Source organism: Natator depressus, chromosome 17 (assembly GCF_965152275.1).
Source record: "Natator depressus isolate rNatDep1 chromosome 17, rNatDep2.hap1, whole genome shotgun sequence".
NCBI lineage: Eukaryota > Metazoa > Chordata > Testudines > Cheloniidae > Natator > Natator depressus.
In genome coordinates this window covers 1,341,558-1,358,790 of record NC_134250.1, presented here as the reverse complement: position 1 = coordinate 1,358,790, position 17,233 = coordinate 1,341,558, and the positions used below count along the sequence as shown (strand labels likewise).

Below are 17,233 nucleotides of genomic sequence, written 5' to 3'. Positions count from 1 at the left end.
GCTTAAAAGCACATTGGCCGAGTGTGGTTAGACGTAAAACACCGTAGTCTCTTGAGTGTCCAGGTGGGGGAGCTCTCAGTGCTGTCTGTCATTAAATGACTCACTTTCGGGATAGTAGCGTATGTGCTTTTTCCCAACTAATTAATGTTGCAGCGGGAAACCACTCATGTGTAATGGTTTATTCTGTGGAAGTTGCACACCTGTTTTTAAAATTGGTTAAAAATCCCCCCCACATTGTATATAGTAGATAAAGTCTTGAGGGTAAATGCTTCAATATGGGACAACTATAACCTATCCTTTGTTGGATAGGGGCCAATATGGTGTGCATGCAGACCCTTTATCTTCCTTGGGAAAGAGGGTGGACTTCCAGACTGTAATTGCACTGAATACCGAATACCTAAGCCAACGGTAGAGCTAGCAAAATAGAAGGTTGTTTAAAATATTAATTGATAATAGATTTAATTCCCCTTTCCAGTTTTATCATCAGAACAGAATGATCTAGACTTCTGCTTATAAACCTAGGAGTTTGCAAACAAACAGTAGAAAGGTCTACCACTGTTTATTAAAGAACAAATATATAGGATGAATACAAACACCTACAAAAAAGGAAAAATAACAACTACCTGTTAGTTATACAGCATTGCAAATGCTTTCTGATTTTTTTTTTCCTTAGCTGGTATGCCAGTATCTTATCTGGCTTATTTCCATTTTCTTAATCACTGTATTAATCATGCTGAAAATGTTCTGTATTTTTTCCAGAGAAATTCTGTAGAGGCTGTTGATTAATTGCAGTTAACTCCTGCAATTAACTCAAAAATTAATTATGATTTTAAAAAATTAATCATGATTAATCGCAGTTTTAATTGCACTGTTAAACAATAGAATACCAATTGAAATTTATTAAATATTTTGCATGTTTTTCTACATTTTCATACATATTGTATTCAGTGTTGTAATTGAAATCAAAGTGTATATTATTTTTTGCTTACAAATATTTGCACTGTAAAAATTATAAACAAAAGAAATAGTTTTTTCAGTTCATTTCATACAAGTACTGTAGTGCAATCTCTTTGTCATGAAAGTTCAATTTACAAATGTAGATGTTTTTTGTTACATAACTGCACTCAAAAACAAAACAATGTAAAACTTCAGAGCCTACAAATCCACTCTGGCCTCCTTCTTATTCAGCCAATTGCTAAGACAAAGCAGTTTGTTTACATTTACAGGAGATAATGCTGCGCTCTTCTTCTTTACAGTGTCACCAGAAAGTGAGAACAGGCATTTCCATCGCACTTTTATAGACAGCATTGCAAGGTATTTACGTGCCAGATATGCTAAACATTTGTATGCCCCTTCATGCTTTGGCCATCATTCCAGAGGACATGCTTCCATGCTGATGATACTCGTTAAAAAAAGAATGCGTTAATTAAATTTGTGAGTGAACTTAGAGACTAACAAATTTATTTGAGCATAACTTTCGTGAGCTACAGCTCATTTCATCGGATGCAAGCTCATGAAAGCTTATGTTCAAATAAATTTGTTAGTCTCTAAGGTGCCACAAGTCCTCCTTTTCTTTTTGCGAATACAGACTAACACGGCTGCTACTCTGAAACAACACATGTTTAACTTTTTACACAGTAGTCCATTGACTTCAAACCACCTAGTGATCTATTGTCCAAGAAGAGATAACTGTAAAAAGTAAAATAGCTGAAAGAATAGTTTTGAAATTATTTTAATTTTAATAATTCCCTTGGTACAACACACAGATGAGGAAATTTGTTTGTCTGAGTGATTAGCTGAACAAGAATTAGGAATGGGTGGATTTACAGGCTCTAAAATTTTACGTTGTTTTATTTTTGATAGCGGGTTTTTTTGTACATAGTTCTACATTTGTAAGTTCAACTGTCATGATAAAGAGATTGCACTACTGTACTTTTTATTAGGTGAACTGAAAAATACTATTTATTTTGTTTTTTTAAAGTGCAAATACTTGTAATCAAAAATAAATATAAGCACCGTACACTTTGTAGTCTGTGTTGTAATTGAAATAAAAATGCTGATTACTTCTAGCATTTCTCAACTGCTTACAGACTATGGCACATTGTCAGTGTTCATGTTGGGCATCTAATTCCTTTATTTCATTCTCCAAGGGCATTGTCTTTTTGAAGCTTGCATTCAGTTACATTAAAATCTGTTCACTTCAATAAGAATACCCCATCATAGTTAGGAGCTCATTTCAATGGAATTGTTTATCCTAATACATTCTTGCAAGACTTCCTCCATGTGCCTTTAAAAGTCTCAGGACGGAAAAGCAAACTTTTAAAAACCGATTTAAAAAGCATTAACAGCAACCATCCTGTACAAAGCTCTAGCAACTGCCAGAATGCGCCCCTCGAGCTCGCCAAGGCCACACGCCTCCTGCTAGCAGGCTGGGCCCAGTGTCTCGGCTGCCAGTGGCCCCTTGGCATGGCGGTTGGTTGGGGTCAGATCAGCGCTCTCTGAATGGCCCCCACACCTCGCTGGGGAGACGTACAAGGATAAGGAGTTAAACCCAACATGATTCCAGAGGGACCCAGGTGCAGCCCTGCCGTGGGGGCACAGCTCCCTGAGGGGCTTGTGCCAGCTTCAGAGGGGAGTTTCTGGAGGGCCGAGGAGAGTCTGGCTTGGGGAAAGGGTGTCACATCACAGCTGGTGTGGGCGGGCGGGCGGGCGCTCGCCCTGGGCAGGGAGGGAGGGAGGCTTTGCAGTCGCTTGGCGGAAATTTCTCACCGTCGCGCGCGCGCGCGAGCGAAGCCCAGGCCAACCGCCTTTCCCGCGCTTTTGTTCAAATCCCAACGGCAAACGGGCCGCTGGCGGGGGAGGTGGAAGCGCGAGGGGCTGGGCAGCCAATCAGAGAGCAGCGTGCGGAGGCTGGCCCCAGCGGCCGCAGGTCGCGCGCTGAGCCTGAGGAGCGAGGTGAGGGCGGGGCGAGCCCGGCTGTGAGGGGCAGGGCTGCCTGAACGCTCCCCCGTGCCCAGTCTGGCAGGCGCCGGTGTGGGGCAAGTGGGGGGTTTGCCGTGGCCAGCTGGCGGGGGGTGTTGAAGCCCCTCGCATTAGGGGACGGGGTGCGGATGCCCAGGCGGGGCGAGCGGCCCGGAGGCCCCTGGCTGCGGGCAAACAACGGGGAAAGCTGCCCGCGGGGGTGAGGGGTGCGCTGCCACCCGCCCTCCTCAGCCTCTCCGCGCCTGACCCCTTCCCGGCCGCCGTCCTGGCGCCCCCCGAGCAGCGGCGCGGAAGGGCGGGTCGGGGTGGGGGGAGGGGCGTTGGTGGTAGCTCGTGCCCGGCATGTGCCGGGGTTGCCGTTGCCGGCGCTGGGCTTCCAGGCCCCTGCGGTTCGCGGAGAGTCAGTTCTTGCCCCCCCCCGACCCCCCCACGGGAGCAAAGTGCAGACACGACCCACGTGCACCCGAAAGACTCAGAGGTGGAGCGCCAGGGAAAGGAGCGCCGCCTTGGCTGAGTTTTCATCTCATCATTTAGAAGCGACGCTGATGATTTTAGAGGCGGCACGAATGATCGCAGTTCAGTTCTGCAGGAAGGAAGTGATCTCTTTTCCTCTCTTGCCTGTACCTGGCTTTAAAGAAGCTAAGCAGAAAATACATTTTTTTGGGGGGGAGGGGGCAATTAAAATATGTGACACTATGACTAGCTGAAGATGGATCAGTTTTAATATAAACACACCTGGCTGCATAAAGGGAGCATACACACCATCTATATTATGCCCACTAAGAAAAGTAAAAACTGCAGTGAATTTCTTGATGGGGAGAGTAGCAGCCGTGTTAGTCTGTATTTGCAAAAAGAAAAGGAGTACTTGTGGCACCTTAGAGACTAATGAATTTATTTGAGCTACAGCTCACTTCATCGGATGCATGCAGTGGAAAATACAGTAGGGGAATTTTATATACACAGAGAACATGAAACAATAGGTGTTACCATACACACAGTGCTTCCACCGATGTGCACAGGCTGAAATTGTGGAAAAGCAGCATCACTTGCCCCATAACCTCAGCTGTGCAGAGCACAGTGCCATGCACAGCCTCAGAAACAACTCTGACATTATAATCAAAAAGGCTGACAAAGCAGGTGCTGTTGTCATCATGCATAGGTCGGAATATGAACAAGAGGCTGCTAGGCAGCTCTCCAACACCACATTCTACAAGCTATTACCCTCTGATCCCACTGAGGGTTACCAAAAGAAACTACACCATCTGCTCAAGAAACTCCCTGAAAAAGCACAAGAACAAATCCGCACAGACACACCCCTGGAACCCCGACCAGGGGTATTCTATCTGCTACCCAAGATCCATAAACCTGGAAATCCTGGACACCCCATCATTTCAGGCATTGGCACCCTGACAGCAGGATTGTCTGGCTATGTAGACTCCCTCCTCAGGCCCTATGCTACCAGCACTCCTAGCTATCTTCGAGACACCACGGACTTCCTGAGGAAACTACAATCCATTGGTGATCTTCCTGAAAACACCATCCTAGCCACTATGGATGTAGAAGCCCTCTGCACCAATATTCCACACAAAGATGGATTGCAAGCCGTCAGGAACAGTATCCCCGATAATGTCACGGCAAACCTGGTGGCTGAAGTTTGTGACTTTGTCCTCACCCATAACTATTTCACATCTGGGGACAATGTATACCTTCAAATCAGCGGCACTGCTGTGGGTACCCGCATGGACCCACAGTATGCCAACATTTTTATGGCTGACTTAGAACAATGCTTCCTCAGCTCTTGTCCCCTAATGCCCCTACTCTACTTGCGCAACATTGATGACATCTTCAACATTTGGACCCATGGAAAAGAAGCCCTTGAGGAATTCCACCATGGTTTCAACAATTTCCATCCCAACATCAACCTCAGCCTGGACCTGTCCACACAAGAGATCCACTTCCTGGACACTATGGTGCTAATAAGCTATGGTCACATAAACACCACCCTATACCGGAAATCTGCTGACCGCTATACTTACCTACATGCCTCCAGCTTTCATCCAGACTACACCACACGATCCATTGTCTACAGCCAAGCTCTACGATACAACTGCATTTGCTCCAACCCCTCAGACAGAGACAAATACCTACAAGATCTCTATCAAGCATTCTTACAACTACAGTACCCATCTGCTGAAGTGAAGAAACAGATTGACAGAGCCAGAAGGGTACCCAGAAGTTACCTACTCCAGGACAGGCCCAACAAAGAAAGTAACAGAATGCCACTAGCCATCACCTTCAGCCCCCAACTAAAACCTCTCCAGTGCATCATCAAGGATCTACAACCTATCCTGAAGGACGACCCATTACTCACACAGATCTTCGGAGACAGGCCAGTCCTTGCTTACAGACAGCCTCCCAACCTGAAGCAAATACTCACTAGCAACCACACAACAAAACCACTAAGCCAGGAACCTATCCTTGCAACAAAGCCTGTTGCCAACTGTGTCCACATATCTATTCACGGGACACCATCATAGGGCCTAATCACATCAGCCACACTATCAGAGACTCATTCACCTGCACATCTACCAATGTGATATATGCCATTATGTGCCAGCAGTGCCCCTCTTCCATGTACATTGGCCAAACTGGACAGTCTCTACGTAAAAGAATGAATGGACACAAATCAGACGTCAAGAATTAAAACATTCAAAAACCAGTCGGAGAACAGTTCAATCTCTCTGGTCACTTGATTACAGACCTAAAAGTAGCAATTCTTCAACAAAAAAACTTGAAAAATAGACTCCAACGAGAAACTGCTGAATTGGAATCAATTTGCAAACTGGACACCATTACGTTGGGCTTGAATAAAGAGTGGGAGTGGTGTGTCATTACACAAAGTAAAACTATTTCCCCTATTTCCCCATGTTTATTCCCTCAGACGTTCTTGTCAACTGCTGGAAATGGCCCATCTTGATTATCACTACAAAAGGTGTTTTTGGGTTTTTTTTTTTCCTCTCTCCTTCTGGTAATAGCTCATCTTACCTGATCACTCTCGTTACAGTGTGTATGGTAACACCCATTGTTTCATGTTCTCTGTGTATATAAAATCTCCCCACTGTATTTTCCACTGCATGCATCCGATGAAGTGAGCTGTAGCTCGTGAAAGCTTATGCTCAAATAAATTTGTTATTCTCTAGGGTGCCACAAGTCCTCCTTTTTTGGGGAGTTATTTGTGTAAATCTCCCATTATTAGTGGGAGAATTAAAACTGTTAGGCCTTAGCCATATCAGGTTTTCAACTAACAACGGAAACACCTAGAATAGATGCTGTTTACACCAGTGCAGCATAATTTGCACTCATGGAATTTACGCTAGGGTACAAATCATTGTATTGCACAAATCATGTTGCATCAGTGTAAACCAGTTCTGTGTTAGGAATTTGCACTGGTGCAGCTACATCAGTGGAAGAAATGCCAGTATAAATTTTACTGAACGCAGACCTAGGGGAATATCTAAACTAATCTTATTTTCTGAAGTGTTCTTATGTTTCTATAAGTGTATCATCCTATATGCAGCATATATGTTCAGATGTGCTGAACAGACTTGTGTCAATTTTATGGATGCTGTATGTGAAGCATATTATTCAAGTGTAAATATTTGGTGCAAGTAAGTATTTACTAATACAGGAAAACAGGTGAGTGAGAAAGTAAACAGCACTCAGTAATAAAAATAAATATATACAAAAACGTATTCTTCACTAGCCTGCCAATAGGTCAGAGGGCCAAAGAAAGTTCTCCCATTTTCAATTTAGGGCCAGATTCTAATACCCTTACTCATGATAACTAGTACCTTAATAAGCAACTCGTCCCACTGAAGTCAGTGCTATTACTTTTGGAGTAAGGTACTAAATGTATGACAAAACAAACTGTGGCATTATAAAATTCCTTCCCATTCCTTTTCTAATCAGAGACCAAAGCCTTAAAGAAGGGGATCTTTATTTGAAGAAGACATAGTTTCATCTCCTTCAAAGCCTGGCCCCATGCTAACATTCACTATGGAAGAAATACACACTTGAAAATGTATTTAATTAAAACATTATCTTTCTCTTCTCTTTAACCCCTTTAGCTGATATCACATCGAGTCCCAAGCATTTATAGTATCCAACAAAACGAAGTAATGTAAGTGGTTATACTCTTAATAAGTGTTTTATTAATTTTGAGTCTAATAAAATATTGTGGGTTTAAATTTGTTTTTGCAAGCAGCTCAAAAGTAGTTTAGATTTAAAATGTGAAATTTTACTTCCCATTAATCTATAATGAGCATAAGTACTTCTTGACATTCTGTTAAAATGGCTAAATTATTGAGGTTTAAAAAGTGGCTACAGTACATATTCAGTAACTGCTGTTCGAAGCAATATTTATTACACATCAACTCATTTCACATAGGCTGTCAACTGGCGGTAACTTTTGGTCAGTAATGAGGGTCTTTATCCCATTGCTTATTATATCACCTGTGTGGTCCATTCAACAATTTAAACATTAAATTTTGCAGGAGAATTCAGAGATTTATAAAACTATAGGGGAAAATAAGATCACACACTTTAAAATGCCTTGACATTGGTCTCATTCCTGTTGATTTTGATTAATTGTGAGTCAGAATTGTTTGTGTATCTTGCCACAGTTACCACTCTTCACACAGGCAAATACTCCTTTCTCTTTTTCCATATGGCAAGAAATGTCTAGGTTCAAATTGTATGTCTTAACAGAAGAATCCATTAGTTCAGAGTAGAACTTCTTCAATCTTCCAATTATATTACTGAGTTGAGGGAAGCAGGGACAAGACAAATGGTCTGTTTCCCTCTTGAGCTTGTAAACAGCTTCTTTTTATTTGCCGTAGGCTAGGAATTGTCAGAAAGTCAGCAAACACTCATTTAATAGTATTTATTATTTTTGGTATGCAGTAGCTAAGTACAAGTGTTTGAGCACAGGTATAAAATAATCTTATTCAAGTATTACAAAAAAAATGGAAACATTAATATTGATTAATTGAATCAACTGCTCATGTGGTGGGATTTGATGGGTAGTTTTTGAAAGCACTTACAAACCAATTGTGCTTTTGAGTGTCAAGGATTGTGTACAGAGAAAAATATTCAAGATACATAAAACGACATTAACTTGCCAGTTTAAAATTTTGTCTATTTTCATAATATATGTTGACCAGATACTGTGGTTTATATATAGCACAGGTATTTGAGTGAGATGCAAAGACTGTTAATTGAAAATATCCTAGAAAGTGGATAGTGACAATAAAACAGGTGTCTGTTCCTCAGAAGAGATTGTAGTTTTACAAATGAAAAAAGGGAAATGTATGGGTGGCAGCCTCCTTTAGCCATAATTCTTGTAAAGTTAAAAGCTCAGAGAATTTTGAAAAATTAAGAAATTGGAAAAATGTTGTTAGCACCAAAATAAACTGGCATTTAGGGAAGATTATAAAGTTTAAATCAGGCATTTAAAACAGACCATTTAAAAAACATACTAAACTTTTACATGCAAATGCTTCCTACTCATACCATTGGAGAAGGAAACCGTGAGCAATTCCTTTTGTTGTCTAGTCAGGTATTTGTGATGCTAAGTACACTTAGATTTCTAGAAGACTACTCTTTTTTCCCCTGAAAAATTGGTATCTACAAAATACATTTGGTCCACGTTGACTAGTGAGCAAACACCACTAGCCATGGACTGGGAAAAATATGGAATTTATATTGTCCCTTCAGGCTCCCCCCCCCCCTTAATTTCCTAGAAAATTTCTTTACAGAAGACACTAAAGTAGAATTGCCACCTCTGGAAAATCTTAAGTTCACATACAGCACATCATAAGCTGTGGTTCCATTATTAAGCGTTTGAAGAAAAGAGAGTCTACTTATACTGGGCTGCATCACATCAGAGGTAATATTAAAAAAAAAAAATTAAAACCAAATAGTACTGAGGTGGGAACTATACCTTCTCTGATTTTTTAAAAACGTTTTTTTTAAATAATTGCTCTACATTTCTGGTTTGTAGTATCTGTGTGTGATGAGAAAATCCCATGTCAATGGAACTTTCCCAGCTACCAGAGTCACAAACTCTGAACTGCAACAAAATATATGTTATGCTAGAAAAAAGAAGTCACAATTTGGAAGAGTGGTCAATTTCAAATTAGTTAATAGTTTGCAGTCTTTTTTCCCCCCAACATTATTCTTTATAGTATGAGAAAAAACATATAATCAATTGTAATTTTGCATAATATACAACCACTTTAACACTGAAATACATTGGATAAAACATTAAGGTGCTTACAATAAATATTTTTATATAAACAGATTGTAGCAAAGATAACTTACTTTAGTGAGGCCATAATGCATCAAAGTAGTCATTACACAAAAATTTACAAGGAAAACATAAAACAATAAGCGTTTTTTCTTTTGCTTTTAATATACCTATTCATTCTTTGGAAAATTTATTCTATCACCCAGAAAGTGTGGAATACTGCTAGACGTACAAGAAAACTACTGAATATACTGCAGCAACAAGCACAATAGCCACGTGGACTTAATACATTGTGCATTTGAGAGGAGGATTTGGCCCACTAAATCCAAATTTAACAGTTCACAATGTGTGTGTGAATTGTTGTGCCCACATGTTGAAAAGTTTAACACAGAAATTGAACTTAGTTTTACCATAATTGAATTTGGAGCCTTTACTGTTGACATTTAATGCACTGCTGGCAATTTCCAGCCACTGTTGCCCTTAACTAATTTATCATTTAAAAAAAAAAATCTTCATACGCAGTGTTTTTTGGGATTTTTTTAATCACAAATAGATTTTTATTACAATTTGTCTTTCCTATGCAGAATGACAGGGCTATACTTTTAGTACCTCTGTTGTTTGTTCTTTTTGTTACTTTATTATATATTATCTTGGAAAAAAAACCTCTGTAAAATGTAAAATATTGGAAAGATTGTTAGTTTTGTAGGGCTTGATCTAGCAAACACCTGTGTAGTACTTTTTGCTGGCCATAATCCCACTGAACTCAAATGAAGTAGTGAACATTACTGTTGGAATTTTCAAAGAGGCCTAAAGAAGTTAGGCACCCAACTCTTACTGAAAGTCAGTATGATTTGTCCATCTAACTCCCTTAGGCCCATTTGAAAATCTCAGCCTACACCAACTAGTAATTGTATAAGTTTGGGCCCTCAGATACTTAGGCTTTGATCATGAAACGCTATTAAAACGTGTGACTTACTGATACGAGCTAAATTACACACATGATTATTAAATGCTTTGCAGGATCAGGATTTATGGTCTTAATCCTACAGTGTTTTGCACTGGCACAGCTTTGCAGTGTCTCATTGAAGTAAATGGGACACCATACAGACACAAGGATCTGAGCAAGCTGATCTTTTGGTAAGGTCAAGGCCTATATGATTTTTATTTTGTGAATATGTATAATATATTACTTCAAATTTAATACTGAAAAGTAACATTATTTGCTAAATAAACTTTATTTTAAACATGCCCTTTACTGAGCCATTGTCTTTGCTCTCAAAATGTAATTGAGTCTGCATCTCCTCTTGCCCTCAAAAGATAAATGGAACAGTTGCATGCGTATCTGCTCAGTTACATTCAGCAAAATTTCTAACTATGAATTGCCAGGACCCTGGAAATTAAACAGGCATTTAAAAACTGAATTAACCATATTCTGTATAAGGTGCTTTCTTAGGTAAACTAAGAAAGTGAATAACTCTCGTTTCTGAATTTTCAGTGGTTTCTAAATCTGTTAGAAGTTTGAAAATAAAATGTCTTTCTACAATATTTAACCTTTTAATTCAGGCAAATATGGATTTATCTCCCCATGCCTGCTCAGTGTTTCATGATGATTGTTTTTCTGCCACTGTTATCAGTGATGTTAGCACAACTCAAGGAATTGTGTTAGCTAAGTACTACTGTAGAACCTGCAGAAGGAGCACAAAAGCATCACAATTATGTGCGTGGTGTGAATTTTTAAAGTGATGGATATAGTAATGTATGCTTTTCAAATGGATATTTAGAATAATGTATCACCTTTAAAGATTCGGATTTGGCAGCTTCAAGACAGAGTAATTTTCTTACCCAAATTACGTTTTGGCCTATTTTAACCCTGGAAGGGGAGAATGACAGGACAGATTAATCAAAGTCCAGAAAACTCTAGGCCTTAATCCTGCAAACTCCAAAGCATGTGTATAACTTTATTTAAGTGAGTAGCCCCATTGATGTCACAGGACTACTTGCATTAATAAAGTTACTCATGTGCTTAAGTGTTTGCAGAATTGGTGACTTAATTTAGAAATCTGTAGAGCTCCAGAATTAAGTAGGTCAAATTTTGAAGCTAAACTGTTTGGCAGTGCCTCTCTAAGCAGAAAAGACTTCCAGTTCTTTTTTGTCTGATGCTGTGAGCACAAATAGGGTGACATTCCAGCAGCTTTTAATACAAGTTATAACTTTTCCTCCAAAACTTAATTTCCGTTTTAGTGCAGTGAATTGAATACACAAACTGTTGAATGGAATGCACAAAAAGTGCTGCAACATAGCTCTTCCTGAGTATAAACAATCTATCATAATTTGTGCTACGAGCCAATACCATTTGGTATAATGTATTTCTAGTAAGATATAAAGAAGCTCCATTAGACAAGTAGTACTCAATTTTGCACAGCACAAAAGCTGCTCTGTCATCCAATAGAACGGCAGAGAGCCACAATATAATTCTGCAAAAAGAAAAGGAGTACTTGTGGCACCTTAGAGACTAACAAATTAATTTGAGCATAAGCTTTCGTCACGAAAGCTTATGCTCAGATTAATTTGTTAGTCTCTAAGGTGCCACAAGTACTCCTTTTCTTTTTGCGGATACAGACTAACACGGCTGCTACTCTGAAATATAATTCTGGAGAGAAGTTCTCACATTGTGATGAGATTAGAGTTGTTGCATTGAAGTGGCCCTGTCTTCACACTGATGAAACCTCATGGTGCAGACATTACAATACTATGTCAAGACATTGCCCCACAATTTATTCTGTGCCTTTCTGCAGCTCCTTTTGATGCAACAGTTTTTCTTTCCTCTCACACCTCTATTTCCTGCCAGCTATTAACAAAGGAGTAACGAACCCTTCAGTTTTTCTCCTATCATCCTTGTTTGGATGGTCAAGAAGGCATCCTGCCAGCTCTGTCTGGTACATTTACTTAGCACTCCCCATTCTGCCTTGTATATTGGGCAGCTTGGCAAGCTCTCCTGTATTTCTCACTCTACTCTCTTTGCCTGTGAGTAGGTAGAGTAAGAGGCATGTCAGTCAAACCTGTGGACTCTCTGATAGGGCCATAAAGAGTCCCTTTAGGAAGGCTTTGGTGTCAGGGGTTTTCGACTTGGGGTCTGTGGACCTTTGGGGTTCTGCAGACTATGTCTAAGATTTCCAAAGGGGTCTGCACCTCCATATAAAATTTTTAAGGGTCTGCAAATGAAAAAAGGTTGAAAACCACTGCACTAGACCATCCAGATGCAAAATTTATATAGCACTTAATTTGAAATAGGTGTGTTATTCCATGAGACAAAGGTGGTTTCACTTACTATGGATATTATTTTTCTGACATAATCATCCACAAAGGATTATGAATTGGTATTCTGTCCAGACCCTTCCTCTACATACAAAAATTGTTCCCTGGTATTTTCTGCCGCTCTGTTTTTCCTCTTCCAGAATCAGGTCTAGCTATTTTAAAATACAATTTCTGTCTCATTTGAAATGATTTGAAAAGTTCTTGACACCATACTTTTAATAACCATTTCAAATCCTATTTTAATAGAAAGTATCCAATAAAAAGGTACTTAACAAAAATATTGTGGCTGATTCTCTGTGTTTGTTCTTCAATATCTTGATTCAAAGGTTGTGTAATACCTCCACCTCCTCAGCCCATCTGGATAAAAATAGGGACTAAATATGAATAATTTTCCAGCCACATAAAAATTCTACTAAATTGTTAGTTTTATTTTTAAAAAAAGGTTTTGATTTCTTTTTAAACACAGTAAAATGTGTGAAACTTCCTGCTACAGTGTATTTATTGCTTTTTGTTTTAATTTGTCAGGAGGCTAATCCTCTTATAGTTTTTGCATAGTTTGCAGTATATGTGTGTATTTCTATCAAACTCCAAACTTTCTTTTGAGGAGGTTGTGAAAATGTTTTTAATATGTACATTTTCTGTAGTGGTCTGCCGCAGAAGTTGTGGACATCACTAACTTCAGAAAAGTGTTTTGGAGAAGATTTTATTTCTGTATGCCTTGACTTACGCATTAAGTTGTAAGTATCTTTCATAAAAATATTTGACAGTTGTTTCTTTTCTCCAGGTGCTAATTTGGTTTATGAAAATATAAAAGATGGATGGCTTGATTAAGCTGTTAATGGCTGTATTGGTCAACATCACTTTGTCTTTAAGCTAGTGAACCATATTTTTTTCAACATTTAAAAAAATACGCTACCAGTAGTATTAGAGCGGTCTTGAATTTCCTGCAGCCCAGTTCTGGGAAAAAAAGATAGTTCTCATTCAAATGGACACAGTTCTGATTTATTTTACCTGAAGGTGCTAAGAGTAAGTAAAACAGTGTGATTGTTAAGACTGTTTTGGGACAAAAATAATGTAACTGGGTTGTTTTGTGGTTCACACTAGTGCTATAGGCTTGGATCCAGAATTATTCAAGTAGGCTGTGGACACTGTATCCAATTCCATAAAGGCAGAGTAAAGCGTAGTGAGTTGTAAGTCAGGTAAGCTGCTATGTGGATTGCTATTCTGGGTGGTGAGGTTATTGCTGCTGTTACTATCCATCTGATAGTGAGAAGGGAAGCACTGAGAGGATATTGGGGATGTTGAAATGAGAACCAAGGGATCCACAGCCAGGCTGTCATCTTTCAGTTCTTCCCAAAGATTTCCTATAACAAAAAACAAAACCAACACACTGATGTAGTCTTTGGCTTTTGTGTGTGTGTGTGTGTGTATTTGCTTTTGTTTCTTTTTCTTTTAAGAGTGAGTCCACTCTTGGTGCATCATGTCTACTGCTGAGCACTTGTGAGATAAAACAAACAGCAAGAACTGTTTTACATCATCAGCTGACAAATTCACATTCAGCGGCATGTATACTTTCATTTAAAACACATTTCTAGCAAATATTGTCATGAACATGCCTTTGAAAATGTGAACTGATGAATTTTCAACTATACCTAGCAACAGCTTTTAAAAGTGCAAACTGCCCCCCATTCATCTCAGCAGGGTGTTGATTTTTCAACTAATGATGATGCTTTGAGTATGTCTACACTTTAAGAATTGGGGTGTGATTCCTAGCTTGAGGAGACATACATTAGCTCTAATGAAACTAAGGCTTGGTCTACACTAGCAACTTTTGTCGGTATAACTATGTCGCCTGGGATGTGGAAAACCACATCCTTGAGCGACAACATAGTTCTACTGACCTGTGGACAGTGTTACGCCAATGGGAGGTGGATTACCTATGCCAATGGGAGAAGCCCACTCATTGGCTTAGGTAGCATCTTCACTGAAGTGCTGCAGCAGCAGCTGCGCCACTGCAGCCTTGTAAGTGTAGATAGGCCCTTAAAATCAGGTGTAGCTGCAGCCTGGCAAGTGATGGGAAGAGCTAGCATGGGTGGAAATCATGCCCTCAGCTCAGTGTAGACAAAACTGCAGTGGGACAGACTTTCATATAACGTTGGTGCACAATTGTGTGTGCTTAATCTGCACATGGAGTTTACTGCAGTTATGTGGTCAAATCAAGTAACAGCATGTATAAATGGTCAAATAAGCAAACATCAGAAATGCTTCTTGTCCTAAAGATGTACACTGCCATTTCTCACTGAATGATGCAGAACACAAAGGTGACACTAACTAAAAGTTTAGCTACTGCATGAGGGCCATATTCTCTGCTCACTTTTTGTGGGAGACTTTCTGTGGATGTGTGGGAGCGTATCTCCCTAAACTTGTAAGCACGGTTTATGCATCATAATGTGAAATATAATTTACCCCTCTTCCTAGAATAAGTTTGACATACTCCATGTAAATGAAGACAGAATTTGCCTTAAGTTTGTGAGATGTTTGACAACTTAACAAGTCCCATTTATTAGACAGTGAACCCCAAACCCAAGGCCAGATCATTTTGTAGAATAAAACAGGCCATAGAGTAGAGAAAGGGAAGTAATTTAAGATGGAATGGCTGAAAAATCTGTGCAACAGCAGGGCTGGTGCTTGGTGGCATCATGCCAGGGGGGTCAAAGGTACAGAGTGCAGGGAACACAAATATGTGCATACACAAAATAAGATATTTAGAAAGGTTGAGGAGCCAAGAGAGAGGCATGAACTGTTGAATTTTATATTTGGAAATGTGCAGAATGGTGCACTTAAAAATCCACCTGTTTAGTCATCAGTAACTAAAGGAGAAATCTATACCCTACAGGGTTTTTTGACCATTTGGAGATGGTCTGGCAGCTTCTGATACCATTGTTCCCTGTTCCCTTAGATCTTGTTGTCAATGGAGCTGGAACAATATTTTGCACCAGTGCCTTGCCATAATAATGATGTGCACTCAACCCTATTGGATCCACAGGCTTGCACTGTGCCTCTTCCATTTCTACTGCTGCATTCTGTTTTTGTTGTATTTCCATGAGGATGTTTGGTATGCCTCTTGTCCCCTGCAGCTGGGCAAAACCTACCCTTCCTATGGCATGATCCAGCAGGAGCTCTACAGCCTCTAAGCTGGAGATTTTTCACCTAACTTTGGCTCTTCCACTGATCATTATTTTTGCAGTGGAAGGGTGATTTGGGCTTTGAGCACTATATCTAGTCAAAGGAAGATTTGTTTGGCTGAGAACAGGAGCTCTGATGTCTGCAATACACAATCATTTCAGCAAACTTTACCAAGTGTAGGAGGTCAGTGAAGTGATCACTCAAACATCTGTGGTAAATTGTATACAGAGTAAGTTGCATTTTTTAAAAATTTTTTTTAGCAAAAAACTGGAAGAGGATTGTAACAATAATGGTGAATGCAACCAAAAATTATGTACCATGCACTCAAATAAAAACATGTTTTCTTGTTCTCGTGTGATATTGTATCTGACATTCATCTAATAACTATGTCTAGGATAATTTTTACTTAGGAAATATCTGTGATGAGGTGGAGGGCTACATTTGACATATTGCATTACAGTATTTCGGGACCACAGAGTTTGCAGGGAGTAAACCATTTTCCAAGTTCTGGTTCTAAATTATGTCTTCTCTAGGTAACAGTCTCTATAAGTAATATTAAGTTCTATACTGCATGAGATAATGAATCTTAGTGAACTGCTTTTCTCTGGCTGTGGAAAGGACAAGTAGCCCAAGAAAAGAACTAATGGTCACTTGTCTAGTCATTGCTTTTTCATGCATGCAAGGAGAAAAGGAGATTTCTTCTATGGTTAGTTCTTGATATCATAAGTGTACAAATAGCAAATAAACATTTAGTGGAATATCAGGCACTTACCTTGGAGATCAAAGTCAATCAGGGAAGGGTTAAGAGCATCAATATCATTGCTCATGTCTGCTTCTTGCATGAGTGTGTCCTGCATTGTCCTGGCTGTGGAGTGCTCTGTCAACATCTTCATACCATGTATGGGAGGGGTCTGGGCTGGCAAGGGTGAGTCTTGGGTGGTGCTAGGTTGTGCTCTGAGTTCAATTTGAGTATCTGCAGAAGGGAAGATGCTCTGAGGGATACCAGGTGATTGTTGCATTAAGGTAGGTGAGATCTGAGGGAAAACCTGTGGTGATGTATAACATGGAGTTTGGTGCCCTCCAAGCAAACTTGGTAGTGGGTTCTTGGCACGTAGAGGTCCTGTTGTGTGAATGGTGTGTAAAGGCTGTTGGATATTAGACGACAGGGATGGCTCAGACAGAGAATGGGGCTGGACTGACATCTGCCTGGAAACTGCTGAACTTGCCACACCAGTTGGATTGCAGGACACGGTTGAAGGTCTTAGTTTTTCAGCCTTGTCTCCTATCAATGTGTCAAGTTCTTCTAAAAGACAAAAACAGAACAAAACCAAATTACAATTTGATGTACCCAACATTGAGCTTGTGAGTCTGCCTAGGTTGCAACTGGAATTTTAAGTGTTGCTCAGAAAATGAACACGAGATGAAAATGCCAATCTTAAAACA

At 39.8% G+C, this 17,233-nt stretch overlaps 1 protein-coding gene and 1 long non-coding RNA gene across 2 annotated transcripts in view; one reads left to right on the top strand and one right to left on the bottom strand.

The window, feature by feature from the left end:
* The first annotated feature begins 2,891 nt into the window (after nucleotides 1-2,891).
* Nucleotides 2,892-17,233, top strand: part of LOC142000198 (uncharacterized) — a 17,318-nt gene continuing 2,976 nt past the window's right edge. The window contains exons 1-4 of the long non-coding RNA XR_012642189.1: nucleotides 2,892-2,955; nucleotides 7,110-7,162; nucleotides 10,310-10,426; nucleotides 13,249-13,341. This is a non-coding gene — a long non-coding RNA (uncharacterized LOC142000198). The remainder of the gene's footprint in view (nucleotides 2,956-7,109; nucleotides 7,163-10,309; nucleotides 10,427-13,248; nucleotides 13,342-17,233) is intronic.
* Nucleotides 13,700-17,233, bottom strand: part of FOXN1 (forkhead box N1) — a 24,162-nt gene continuing 20,628 nt past the window's right edge. Inside the window, exons 7-8 of the mRNA XM_074974256.1 lie at nucleotides 16,563-17,093; nucleotides 13,700-13,968 (exon numbers count right to left, since the gene is read on the bottom strand). Coding sequence (XP_074830357.1) covers nucleotides 13,700-13,968; nucleotides 16,563-17,093 — 800 coding nt within the window. The remainder of the gene's footprint in view (nucleotides 13,969-16,562; nucleotides 17,094-17,233) is intronic.